Source organism: Erpetoichthys calabaricus, chromosome 2 (genome assembly GCF_900747795.2).
Source record: "Erpetoichthys calabaricus chromosome 2, fErpCal1.3, whole genome shotgun sequence".
In the NCBI taxonomy this organism is placed as follows: domain Eukaryota; kingdom Metazoa; phylum Chordata; class Cladistia; order Polypteriformes; family Polypteridae; genus Erpetoichthys; species Erpetoichthys calabaricus.
The window spans coordinates 255,429,870-255,442,865 of record NC_041395.2 but is presented as its reverse complement, the minus strand read 5'-3'; the positions used below and the strand labels follow the sequence as shown (position 1 = coordinate 255,442,865).

Sequence of the window (12,996 nt, the reverse complement as noted above, 5' to 3'; positions counted from 1 at the left end):
TGTTCTTAAAGAATTCCACTTTACAGTAAATGTAGCTTTCAGAATTAAATCATTTTCGCATTTTAAGATAGAAAATCTTTTATCGGTGGCACCTTGGCACAAGAACCATCTTTTTCAACCCTCGCAAACATACGCAGTTTTTAATGTCTGGAAAACATTTGGGATTAAATCACTTAGAGATCTGTGTATAGACATTGTCTTTGCATCCTACGAACAATTACATTCTAAATTTAATTTTCCAGCAACACATTTCTTTTACTATCTTCAAATTAGAAACTTTGTTAAACAGAATCTACCCAATTTTCCTCATCTCCCACCTCCCTGTATGCTGGGAAATAAATTTATCAGTTTCAAGGACTTAGACAGCATCTCTGCAATATGTAAAACCATTTTACAGTCCCTCCCTTTCAAAGATCCAAGAGGACAATAGGAAAGGGATGTCTCCCTCAACATATCAGAAAAGGAGTGGAAGGTAGCAATGCAGAGAATTCACTCGAGCTCCATATGTGCAAAGCATACAATTATTCAACTAAAAATTATATATCAAGTACATCTGTCTCACTTAAAATGGTCCAAAATGTTTCCAGGGCAAGGTTGAACATGTGAACGTTGCAATCAAGTTCCAGCCTCACTGGGTCACATGTTTTGGGCCTACACCAAATTAACATCATTTTGGACCAAGATTTTTAAATGCCTTTCAGACAGCCTTGGTGTCACAATCCATCCTAATCCACTAACAGCTGTGTTTGGTGTACTTTCAGATGGGCTTAAAGTGTAGAAGGACAAACAAACTGTAATTGCCTTTATTACACTATTGGCACAGAGACTTATCTTGCTGAACTGGAAGAATCCTAACTCTCCCCTTTTATGTCAGTGGGTAACTGATGTTATATATTATTTGAAATTGGAAAAAATAAAATTCTCACTTAGAGGATCTGTGCAGAAATTTTTCCAAACCTGGCAGGATCTAATCAATAACATTTTAGAATAAGCTTTTAAAGCACTGAGGAAGCAGATTCTCTCCCTATTCTTTTTTTTTCTTTTTCTTCTCCATTTATCTATATTCACTTATTAATTTATCTATTTTCTTATTTTTACTAGGTTTAAGTTTTATTCTGCTGCTCATGCTCTCTTTCTCAGGGGTGGGGGTTGATTTGTTTTCAATCCTGTTCTTGTAAAATTGATCTATTTATATGGAATGTTGTGTGATCTCAATAAAATCAATAAAAAATGCAGCTGGGTATTTTTGAATCACTTCTTAAAGTGTATTTTAAATTTGTTATACAAGTTGTAAGTAACAGCATTCATTTGTGCTGTAATATTGCGATCATCATGGCGCCGCAGATGGCAGCCTCGGTGCCTCGTTCCTTGGTGCTTTCTCTGTTTTTGTTTGTTTGTTCCGTGATAAGCTGTCCCCCTCTGATCACATACAGCAGAGAGGAACTCTTACACATCGGTCAATTTGCTGGTGAAATTTTTTCACCGTCTTTCACTCAAACAGAATACTTTACAGAACTTTTAGTCGGAGGAGCAGCCGCCCTTTACGGAATTAGAAGGAGACGCCGACGAGGGAAGCGAGCCGGAGCGCTTGTTAAACTGCACCACCGGGGATTTCGAACTGCGCTCCCTTCAATACACCTGGCGAACATCCGCTCTTTGGCCAACAAGATGGACGAACTGCTTCTGTTAAACAGAACAAACACGGACCTTTCCAGATCTGCCGTCCTGTGCTTCACTGAAACCTGGCTTGGTGAGCACATCCCCGATAGTGCATTATACCTGCCGAGCTTCCAACTTCTCCGTGCGGACCGCGTCATGGAGCTCTCAGGGAAAACGAAAGGAGGCGGAATCTGTTTCTACATAAACGAAGGTTGGTGTACAGATGTCACAGTACTAATCAAAACATGCAGCCCTCACTTAGAGTCTTTTTTCATTGACTGTAAACCGTTCTATTCACCGTGGGAGTTTTCCTCGTTTATTCTGGTTGGTGTTTACATCCCACCTCAGGCCTGTGTTAGTGAAGCATTACACCTGGCTGACCAGATAACTAACATGGAGCACAAACACCCGGACTCCCTGCTCATTGTTCTTGGTGATTTTAACAGAGCAAACCTCAGGCAAGAACTGCCAAAATTCAGTCAGCATATTAAGTGTCCTACCAGGGACAAAAACACACTGGACCACTGCTACACTACATTAAAGGATTCTTATCGCTCTGTCCCTCGTGCTGCCCTGGGACTCTCTGACCATTGTTTGGTTCATCTTCTCCCAACTTACAGGCAGAACTTAAGATCTGCAAAGCCTGTGGTGAAAACGGTGAAGAGATGGACCAACGAGGCAAAGCTGGAACTACAAGCCTGCTTTGACTGTACTGATTGGAGTGTTTTTGAGTCTGCAGCGACAGACCTGGATGAGCTTACTGACACTGTGACATCCTACGTCAGTTTTTGTGAGGATATGTGTGTGCCCATGAAAACTTTTCGCACATACAACAACAACAAACCCTGGTTTACTACAAAACTCGGGCAGCTTCGTAAGGCTAAGGAGAAGGCCTACAGAAGTGGGGACAGAACCCTGTATAATCAAGCCAGAAACACATTGACAAAGGAGATCAGAGTAGCAAAGAGGTGCTACACTGAAAAGCTGAAAAATAGGTTTACAGCCAACGACCCTGCATCAGTGTGGAGAGGTTTGAAAGACATCACCAACTACAGGAAACCATCCCCCCATACTGAAGAGAACCATCAACTGGCCAACGAGCTGAATTTGTTCTACTGCAGGTTTGATAATCCCTCTTTCACACCTCTCACCCACGCCAATCAAAATACAGTCCCAGCACTCACTACCAAGCCCCTGCCCCTCCCCACTGACACCATACCTGCACTCAGGATCTGTGAAGGGGACGTGAGTCAGCTCTTCAGGAGACAGAAGATCAGGAAGGCACCAGGTCCAGATGGTGTGTCACCCTCCTGTCTTAAAGTCTGTGCTGATCAGCTGGCCCCCATATTTACACAGATCTTCAACAGATCCCTGGAGCTATGTGAAGTTCCCTCCTGCCTTAAGCGCTCCACAATTATCCCGGTTCCAAAGAAAACCTCCATTGCAGGGTTAAATGACTACAGGCCAGTCGCCCTGACGTCTGTGGTCATGAAATCCTTTGAAAGACTGGTGTTGACCTACCTAAAGAACATTACAGACCCCCTGCTTGACCCCCTACAGTTTGCTTACCGAGCAAACAGGTCAGTGGATGATGCAATCAACATGGGACTGCACTACATCCTGCAACATCTCGACTCTCCAGGGACATATGCTAGGATCCTGTTTGTGGACTTCAGCTCGGCGTTCAACACTATCATTCCAGAAGTCCTCCACACCAAACTCACTTGGCTCACTGTACCAGCTCCCATCTCCCAGTGGATCAAAAACTTCCTGACAGATAGGAAGCAGCAAGTGAGACTGGGAAAAATCACATCCAGCACACGAACAGTCAGCACTGGCGCCCCCCAGGGATGTGTCCTCTCTCCTCTGCTCTTCTCCCTCTACACAAATGACTGCACCTCAAGAGACCCGTCTGTTAAAATCCTGAAGTTCGCAGATGATATGACAGTCATTGGCCTCATCAAGGACAGTGACGAGTCTGTATACAGACGAGAGGTCGAACAGCTGGCCCTCTGGTGCGGTCAAAACAACCTGGAGCTGAACAAGCTTAAAACTGTGGAGATGACAGTGGACTTCAGGAGGAGCCCCCCAGTGCTGCCCCCTCTCACACTACTCAACAGCATTGTGTCTGCTGTGGAAAACTTTAGGTTTCTGGGATCCACAATTTCCCAGGACCTAAAGTGGGAACTAAACATAAACACAATTGTTAAAAAGGCCCAGCAGAGGTTGTACTTCCTGCGCCAGCTCAGGAAGTTCAACCTGCCTCAGGAGCTGCTCATCCAATTTTACTCTGCAGTAATCCAGTCTGTTCTATGTTCATCTATCACAGTCTGGTTTTGCTCAGCCACAAAACAGGACAGGAACAGACTTCAACGGACAGTCAGGATTGCAGAAAAAATCATTGGTGTTGATCTGCCCTCCATTCAAGACTTATACAGATCTCGAGTCAGGAAATGGGCAGAAAACATCATTGCAGACCCATCACACCCTGGTTACAACCTTTTTCAACTTCTTCCCTCTGGTAGGCGCTACAGAGCACTGTACGCCAAAACTACCAGACATGTGAACAGTTTCTTTCCTCAGGCCATCACTCTCATGAACACTTAAGTCAATCTCACAGCATCAGGGACAATACTAGGTAAAACTGGAGTCCAATTCCTTGTATGTGTACATATACTTGGCCAATAAAGCTGATTCTGATTCTGATTGTACAACCCCCGCTTGAAGAAAAAGGTACCTCTGTGGAAGTTTTTGAATTTATACAGTATGTACTTGCTCTAATAATCAAAGCTGAAATAATTGCTGTTAGCATATAATACACCTCTCATCATTACATTCATTCGTCTATAATGCTTTTTTTATTCTTAACAATAATTGTTTCAATAATTTTAAACTTTCAAGTGTACCATCTACTCAGCTTTATATATTTGAACATGACTGGTTTTTTTTTTTTCTTTCTTGAATGATAAAAATAGCATACAATAATCGGTTTACATTGCACATCTTCAGTTTCTTGAGAAAACTTGAGGCTTGAAAGTTGGTGTTCATGCTGATATTATGTTTTATCTCCGAAACCGGAACTGGCACTATTTAGTTACAAATAGCCTGTAGTGATACAGTTAAATCCCATTGTCTTCTGCGGTTCATTCCAGCTTGTTTCACATGAGCTGAAACTACAGTACAAGTTAACAATAGTGTTTTAGCACTCGGCAGATGACATATTCTTATATTTTATTACATGAAAGTGAGATGTATAATGTTGGAAATATTGTTTGCAATTAACTTCAATAAATTCAGTGTATAAGGAAAACAGGTTATTATTTTACCTACCTTTTTTTTTTTTTTACAGATTATGAAATGTGGTTAATCATTTAATTCATCTTGTGTTCTTTTCTCAATTGTCTTTGTGGAGTGCTTTGTAAAAGCACAAATTCAGTCTGTGTTTATTACACTCTTTGTGAAATAAAAGCAAATGTAACATTTAAGCAGTGCTTCTGTTTTCTGATGTCTTTCTGTATATCCTATCGTTTCAGGCTCATATACTTTGAAAACTCGACAATATATTTAATGCCTTGTGTTAATGTAAATATGAAATGTTCATTTTGCTGCATAATTTGTCTATATTTTATAGAAATTTGTATCAAATTAGAGTTGGTATACGAACATGTTTTCTGATACTTCTCTGATATACCTCCATTTCTAAATGCAGGCTTAGCATGTTGTATGTAAAGTTTCTAGAAATATGTAGTTGTTGTGTGTGCAAATTACAAGAATCAGACACATAGACCTTTGGTTAGAATGTCTGTTTTAGAAAAAACATTTTCAGTACATTCAATTTATATTTTTATTATAAGAACATACCTGAAAATGTCAGATTTGATTCTTTATGCACCTGACTAATATTCCTCTGGCTTTGTCTCTTCTTCTTATGTTTTACAGTCAGTGATTGTAAAAAGTGTAGAAAGGAATGCCTTAAACATGTATGAAGCACGGAAGTGCCTTTTAGGATTGGATAGTAGTGGTATCCCAGATCTACCAAGAAGCAGTCCTGCTATTGTCTGTCCAGTTGGGCTAGATATCCTGGCATCAGCTGGTTTGGGACTAACCAGTTTAGGTAAGAAGTAGTTACCCTGTCTTTGCTTTTTATTAAAATTCTCTTGTAGATTGGCTTTCTGACAGCATGAAAAAAGTGTTTATTTTTTATATATTGAAAAAACATCCATTCATCTCCTAAATTGTAAGAAAATCAGATTTGAGTTGTATGTAGACATAAGTATTTTAAAACACAGTTAAAATTTATAAAATGTAAACAAAGAGAATGGATGGATGGCTGGATATTTATTTTACTTCATCTCTCTGAAACAAGAGTCAGCAGTCGCCAAAAAAGTAGGGAAAAGGTATTTTGAAGAATGTGTTTTAAATATTAGAGTAGGTGTGTGACAGCAGTGTGAAATTGCAGCCTTTATATTGCAAAGTGGTTTAATTCATAATGCCAAATGGAAGAATTGTATAGTAATTAGTATTAATAAGTATTGCAATCACTATTTATCATTCTGACTTGTTATCAAACTAAGCTATTCCAGGGTTCATCCCCACTCTCCAGACCTTAAGATTTTCATAGTTGCTTTAAAAAAAGAAAAATGTTTTTGGGCAAACTTGAAAGTTGATAGTAATATACTTCATTCTATTCTTATTGTACAGGGTGAGCCAAAAAGAAGTACCACATTTCAAACGTTTATTCTACAAAAACGGTACAAGATAAAATAAATTTCATTACGACACAACAAAGGGTATACAAAATAGACTTTTTTCACTGTGTTTTAAAAGTGATGTCTTCGAGGTGGTGGCCATCATTAGCAATTCACTCTTTGAGATGATTCCTGAACACTTGCATGACTCGTTTGGCCATTTCAAGGGGAATAGTGGTGTTTTTGTGGCAAATAGCGTCCTTCAGGGCTTCAAGGTTTTGAGGTCGGTGCATTTATACCTTCGACTTGAGAGAGCCCCACAGGAAGAAATTGCATGGAATGAGATCAGGCGAACGTGAAGGCCACCCGACATCGCCGTGCAGGGAAATCAGCTTCCCGGGAAACATCTCCCACAAGATTTGCATGGATCTCTGCGCCGTATGAGCTTTTGTTCCATCCTGTTGAAACCAGATATCCACCACATCCATTTCTTCCAGTTGGGGCTGGAAAAAGTTCTCTAGCATTTCAATGTAACGTTCTGAAGTAATGGTGACTGTTGCTCCCCCCTCTTCAAAAAAGTAAGCGCCTAAAATTCCAGATTCTGCAATGGCGCACCAAACTGTAACACGCTTACTATGCAGGGATATCTGATGAAGTTGACAAGGGTTGGTTTTTGGCCCAATAGCAAAAGTTTTGCTTATTTATGCAATCATTCAAATAAAAATGTGCCTTGTCGCTGTTCATGAGGATGGCATCTCAATGTGTGCAAACATTCTGCAAATCGTTCAACTCTCTACGACACTCCCAGTCTCGCTCGGTGAGTTCCTGCACTACCATCATTTTGTATGGATGGAAATTAAGGTCCTCATGCAAAATCCTCCTCAAAGCCATGTCGGAAATGCCCTCGGCAGAAGCATGTTTATGCACTGAAAGTCTAGGAAATTACAAAATTGATGCCCTCACAGCTTGGACGTTTTCAGGCATTTGTACAGTCCGAGGATGGCCTAGAGATTTTCTTTTCAATGTTGTACCTGTCTGTCTAAATTTAGCCACCCACTGAAGAATTGTTTTCTGATTTGGGGTGTCACCATACCGTTAGGAGGAATGCTGAAGTGTGTTCGGAAGGCACGTTGCGTAGTGATGATGGATTCATTGTTCTTGAAGAATGCTTTGACAGCGAAAGCACGGTGCACACCGGACCAAGGAATGTTGCCTGAAAACTATAGGGGATTGCCTATCAAAGGATCCCCAACAAACTTGGCTGCCTGTACCTCGCTCAATGATCTTGAAAAATGTGGTACTTCATTTTGACTCACCTTGTACATGTTTATTCCTAATTCTTTCCTATAACATTATTGTGAATGAGGTTTTGTAAATCCTAGTAGCAGTATTTGCCATTCCTCTGGATGATATTGCACATGGAGCATTGTGCTGTTTTGGGTACCTCTATTTGTAAATGTCCTAACAGCCTGTCTTAATTGCATTTCAACTATATAAATAATTGTGTTGTACTACTTAATGAGAGGTATTCAGGTGCTCATAATTATTTTGTACTTGCATCTAGCAAGTGATAGGAAATTAACCTTCTGCATCTGCTGAACTTGATTGTTGTTTTAGGGTCTGCTTCCACAGTTACAGTTGCTAAGAACATGCCATTATAAAATCTTCTCTGTTGTCATCTTGTCATTATTTTCTGTTATGCTTTTTACAGGTCTTCTGGGTCATGCAGCCACTTCGGTTAACAACTCAAGCACACCCAACTCCCTGCTCAATGCTCTCAATAGTTCAGCTAGTCCACTTCAAAACACAAGCTCAGGATCTCCAAATCACACACTTTGGGCAACTTCCATCGCCAGTACTGCAAATGCTCCTGGTAGACCATTTTTAATATCTTGTACTTAAAGCTTACATATTACAGATTGATTGGTCTTTTTCATGTACAGTAATCCCTCCTCCATCGCGGGGGTTGCGTTCCAGAGCCACCCGCGAAGTAGGAAAATCCGCGAAGTAGAAACCATATGTTTATATGGTTATTTTTAGAATGTCATGCTTGGGTCACAGATTTGCGCAGAAACACAGGAGGTTGTAGAGAGACAGGAACGTTATTCAAACACTGCAAACAAACATTTGTCTCTTTTTCAAAAGTTTAAACTGTGCTCCATGACAAGACAGAGATGACAGTTCTGTCTCACAATTAAAAGAATGCAAACATATCTTCCTTTTCAAAGGAGTGCAAAGCAAGCAGTCAAAAAAAAAATCAATACGGCTTTTAAGTATGCGAAGCACCGCCGGTACAAAGCTGTTGAAGGCGGCAGCTCACACCCCCTCTGTCAGGAGCAGGAAGAGAGAGAGAGAGAGAGAGAGAGAGAGACAGATAAAAAAAATCAATACGTGCCCTTTGAGCTTTTAAGTATGCGAAGCTCCGTGCAGCCTGTCCTTCAGGAAGCAGCTGCACACAGCCCCCCTGCTCACACCCCCCTACGTCAGCGCAAGAGAGAGAGAGAGAGAGAGAGAGAGAGACAGTAAGCTGGATAGCTTCTCAGCCATCTGCCAATAGCGTCCCTTGTATGAAATCAACTGGGCAAACCAACTGAGGAAGCATGTACCAGAAATTAAAAGACCTATTGTCCGCAGAAACCCGCGAAGCAGCGAAAAATCCGCGATATATATTTAAATATGCTTACATATAAAATCCGCGATGGAGTGAAGCCGCGAAAGGCGAAGCGCGATATAGCGAGGGATCACTGTACTGTATTTTAGAAAAGATATTTTTGATTGACTTGTAAAGCTCCAAGTCAGAAAAGGATGGCATGAAAAATGCAAAAAAAAAGCAGTGATTATTGAGTCACTGATTTTTTTAATATTCATCCATTCCTAGATTTCAGGGCTACAAAACATTTTTTTAAAAAAAGTTGGGACGGTAAAGCATTCATTTTCTAGTGTTGCCATTCCTTCTCACAACACTTAAAAATCGTTTTGGCACTTAGGATACCAAGCAATGAAGCGTTTCAGGTGTTATTTGTCTGATTCTTCTTGCAAGCATGTCTTAAGGTGTGCAACAGCACAGAGTCCTCGTTGTCGCATTTTTCATTTGAAAATTCTTCTCTCTCCACATTCTTTGTTGTGGGCAGGCCAGTCCAGTACCTGTACCTGTATCCTCTTCTTCCACAGCCATGCCTTTGTAATGTGTGCAGAATGTGGTTTTCCATTGTCTTATTGAAAAATGCATGGATAACCCTGGAAAACATATTTTTCTTGAAGGCAGCAATGTTGTTCTAAAATCTCAATGTACTTTTCTCTATTAATGTTGCCATCACAGAAGTATAAATTACTTTTGCCAAGAGCACTGACATAACCCTATATACCATGACAGACCCTGGCTTTTGGACATGTTGCTGATAACAGTCTGAATGTTTCTTTTCGTCTTTGGTCCAGAGCACACAGCATCCATTTCTTCCATAAAAGATCTAGAATACTAATTTGTGTGGCGGCAATACACATTTCCAATGTGGTGATGGTCCATCCCAGATAATCCCAAGCCCAGTGTAGTTGAGGCTGCCTCTGGACATGGTTAACATAAGGCTGCTTTTTTGCACAGTACAGTTTTAAGTGGCTTTTGTGAATGTAACTCCATATTGTAGTGCTTGACAAAGGTTTTCCAAAGTAATCCCTTGCCCATGTGGTTATATCAGCTATTGATGAGTGACAATTCTTGGTGCAGTGTCATCTGAGGGATCTGAAATCACAAATGTTCAGTTTAGGATTGTGGCCTTACCCTTTATATACTGAAATTCCTCCTGATTCCTTTAGAGGAAAAAATATGCAAATCCCTTCTAATCTTTCTTTGAGGAACATTGTTTTTAAACTTTTCAGTAATTTTTTCACACACAATGCTCTGCCCATCTTTGCTCCTCAAAGACTCGATCTTTTGTGGATACTACTTTTGTGCCAGATCATGAATACAATCAGCTGTTGATAGCACCTGTTTGAAATCACATTATTATTTAATTATTTTACCTCATTACTGGGCCTAATTTAACCCTGTTCCAGCTTTCTTTGGAATGTGTTACAGGCCTGAAATGCAGGAATGGATGTTTATTAACACATGAAATGAAACTGAACATACAAAACATGAAATATCAGTAAATTCAAAGTAAATTTAAGAATCAGTGTTTTTTTATGCATTTTGCATATCCTTTTTTGTCAAAGGATTTTATTTTGTTGCTTGACTGTGAGTAATTTTATTTTCTTCAGGATTTTCTTCTCCTCTGATGATCCATCCTGCAACCCAAGCCACATTAACAAGTATTTTGCTTTCGGGAGTCCAAAGTTATGCACAAAATCCCCCATCACCTCCTCCTGGATTAACAGCTATTGATGGTCAGGTGAATGGACTATCAGAAAACAGAAAGAGTCCTCCTGTTGTCAATGGGCACAGAAAGGTAGTGAATATCTCCGGAGTGAACTTCATATTTTAACCTGCTCTTTGTGACAAATGTCATTTTGACTATACTGTATGTGCATATAAAAAAAAAATATTCACCACCTTGGATAGTTTCACATTTTGTTTTATAGCATTGAATCATGGGAGAATTAATTTAGCTTTTTTTTAGCACTGATCAACAGAAAGACTCTTTACTGTCAATGTGAAAACAGATTTCTGCAGAGTGACATAAAATTACAAATCTAAAATCCAAAGTAATTGAGCATGTAAGAATTCACTCCCTTCAGGTCATAGTTAATTAGTTGCAACAGTGGCAACAATTCCAGCCTTGAGTCTGTGTGTGCATGTCTCCATCAGCTTTGTACATCTGTGCACTGCAATTTTTACCCTTTCTTTTTTTGCAAAAGTGCTCAAGTTCTGTCAGGTTGCATGGAGATTGTGTGTGAACAGCATTTTAAGTCCAGCCACAAATTTCACAAATCCAGAGCATTAACATTGTTGTTTTTAAGCCATTCCTATGTAGATTTGGCTTTATGCATGGGGGTTTTTGTCTTAGTAAAAATTTTTCCTCCAGAATTTCTCTGTTTTTTGTTGCATTTGTTTTACCCTATCCTCCATAAGCCTTCCAAGGTCTGCTGCAGAGAAAAATCCCCAAAGCTTGAGGCTTCTTCCAGCATTAAGTTATCATAGTTCTCTTGGTGGCTTCCCTCACTGTTTTTCTTCTTTCACAATCACTCGATTTTGTAGATGGCCTGTTCTAGGTAAATGTATGGCTGTGATAAATTTTTCCATTTTTTAATGAATGATTTAACTGGGCTCAATTGGATATTCAGTGGCTTGAATATTTGATTGTTTCCATCACTTGACTTGTGCTTTTCAATCACCTTTTCACAGAGTTGCTTAGAGTGTTCTTTTGTCTTAATTGTGTAGGCAAAGACTCAATACTGACGCACCACAAGTTGAAACTTTCAGATAAGTTGCATTTATACTACATTCATTTGAAGCTCCTTGACTACAGACAAGTGATCTCTATTTACCTAATAATGTGACCTCTAAAACCAACTGGCTGCACCAATCATCATTTAGGTTGCATATTTGTAATAAATTTTGACTACTTTGTAGGGATCTCTTTTCATTATGACATTAGTGTTCTTCTGTTGCCCAAAGTTAAATAAGCCAAAGTAAATACACTGTGATTTCAATGTTGTACAACAATAAAATATAAAAATATATAAAAGATGGGTGAATACTTTTCATAGGCACTATATAATTAATTCTTCACGTTATTTTGTTCTCAGCACTCAAGCTCCATATATAGCCGACTGGCAGCATCTTGTTTGGCAGAAAATGTCATTAGTTCTAGTCATTCAGATGCTTCTAATGATACCAGTGGCCACAGTCCCAAAGAGTCGCTAGCCAGCAAACCCAGTTCTGATGAAGGTAACTTTATAGCTGTTAAAATTTATAAAATACAGTCTTGCAATGTTTTCCCTTTTCTGTTTTTTTTTAATCATTTGAGTGTTATTTGTGTGCCGTTATTTTTATTTTCTCCATTTGATCTCAGTAAACTTTTGTATTCTCTCAGGTTCCAATGATGCCTTTGTAGAAGTTGGTATGCCTAGAAGTCCTTCACATTCAGCAAACAGTAATGAGTTAAAGCAGATGCTTGGCTCTTCCAAGACACCTGTCAGCAAACGGCAAGCAGTGGAACTTCTTCATGGAACCAAGAATTCACACTTGCAGTACGCTATATCTAAAACTTGAACATATACTGTTTTAAACATTTTAATATAAGTTGTATTACAGTGGTATAGTATATCCAGATGGTCATAAAGTGAAAACTGTAGATTTCCATCTGTCTCTTAAATGGGTGCTAGCCTGATGTTTTTGGGTTGTGTTTAATCAGTGCTGCTGTTCACCTCTTTTTCTCTAGAAGTGATTGCTTTTTTCTGCTAAAGAATTTATTAAACATGGCTGTACTGCTTCATTTTGGGTTAGTGCTCTTTGTGTAAATAGTTCTTTAGAGAAGTCTCCCAATCATGAGAATTGGACATTTGTCCCAATAAGAAAACTTTCAAACCAGTTACTCTTTGTTAGTAACAATATGTACTTTCTCAAATAAACTGCTGTTTTAAAAGCCAATTTGATAGTATTGTTATAACATTAATATATTTCATAAAACTTACTTGTTCTAAAGCCACTGAT

At 39.3% G+C, this 12,996-nt stretch overlaps 1 protein-coding gene across 1 annotated transcript in view; it reads left to right on the top strand.

Annotated features, from left to right (window-relative positions):
• LOC114646965 (protein bicaudal C homolog 1-like) overlaps positions 1-12,996 on the top strand; it is a 370,919-nt gene that overhangs the window by 309,381 nt on the left and 48,542 nt on the right. The window contains exons 10-14 of the mRNA XM_028795402.2: positions 5,599-5,773; positions 8,059-8,220; positions 10,602-10,789; positions 12,090-12,231; positions 12,377-12,533. Of these exons, the coding sequence (XP_028651235.1) occupies positions 5,599-5,773; positions 8,059-8,220; positions 10,602-10,789; positions 12,090-12,231; positions 12,377-12,533 (824 nt within the window). The remainder of the gene's footprint in view (positions 1-5,598; positions 5,774-8,058; positions 8,221-10,601; positions 10,790-12,089; positions 12,232-12,376; positions 12,534-12,996) is intronic.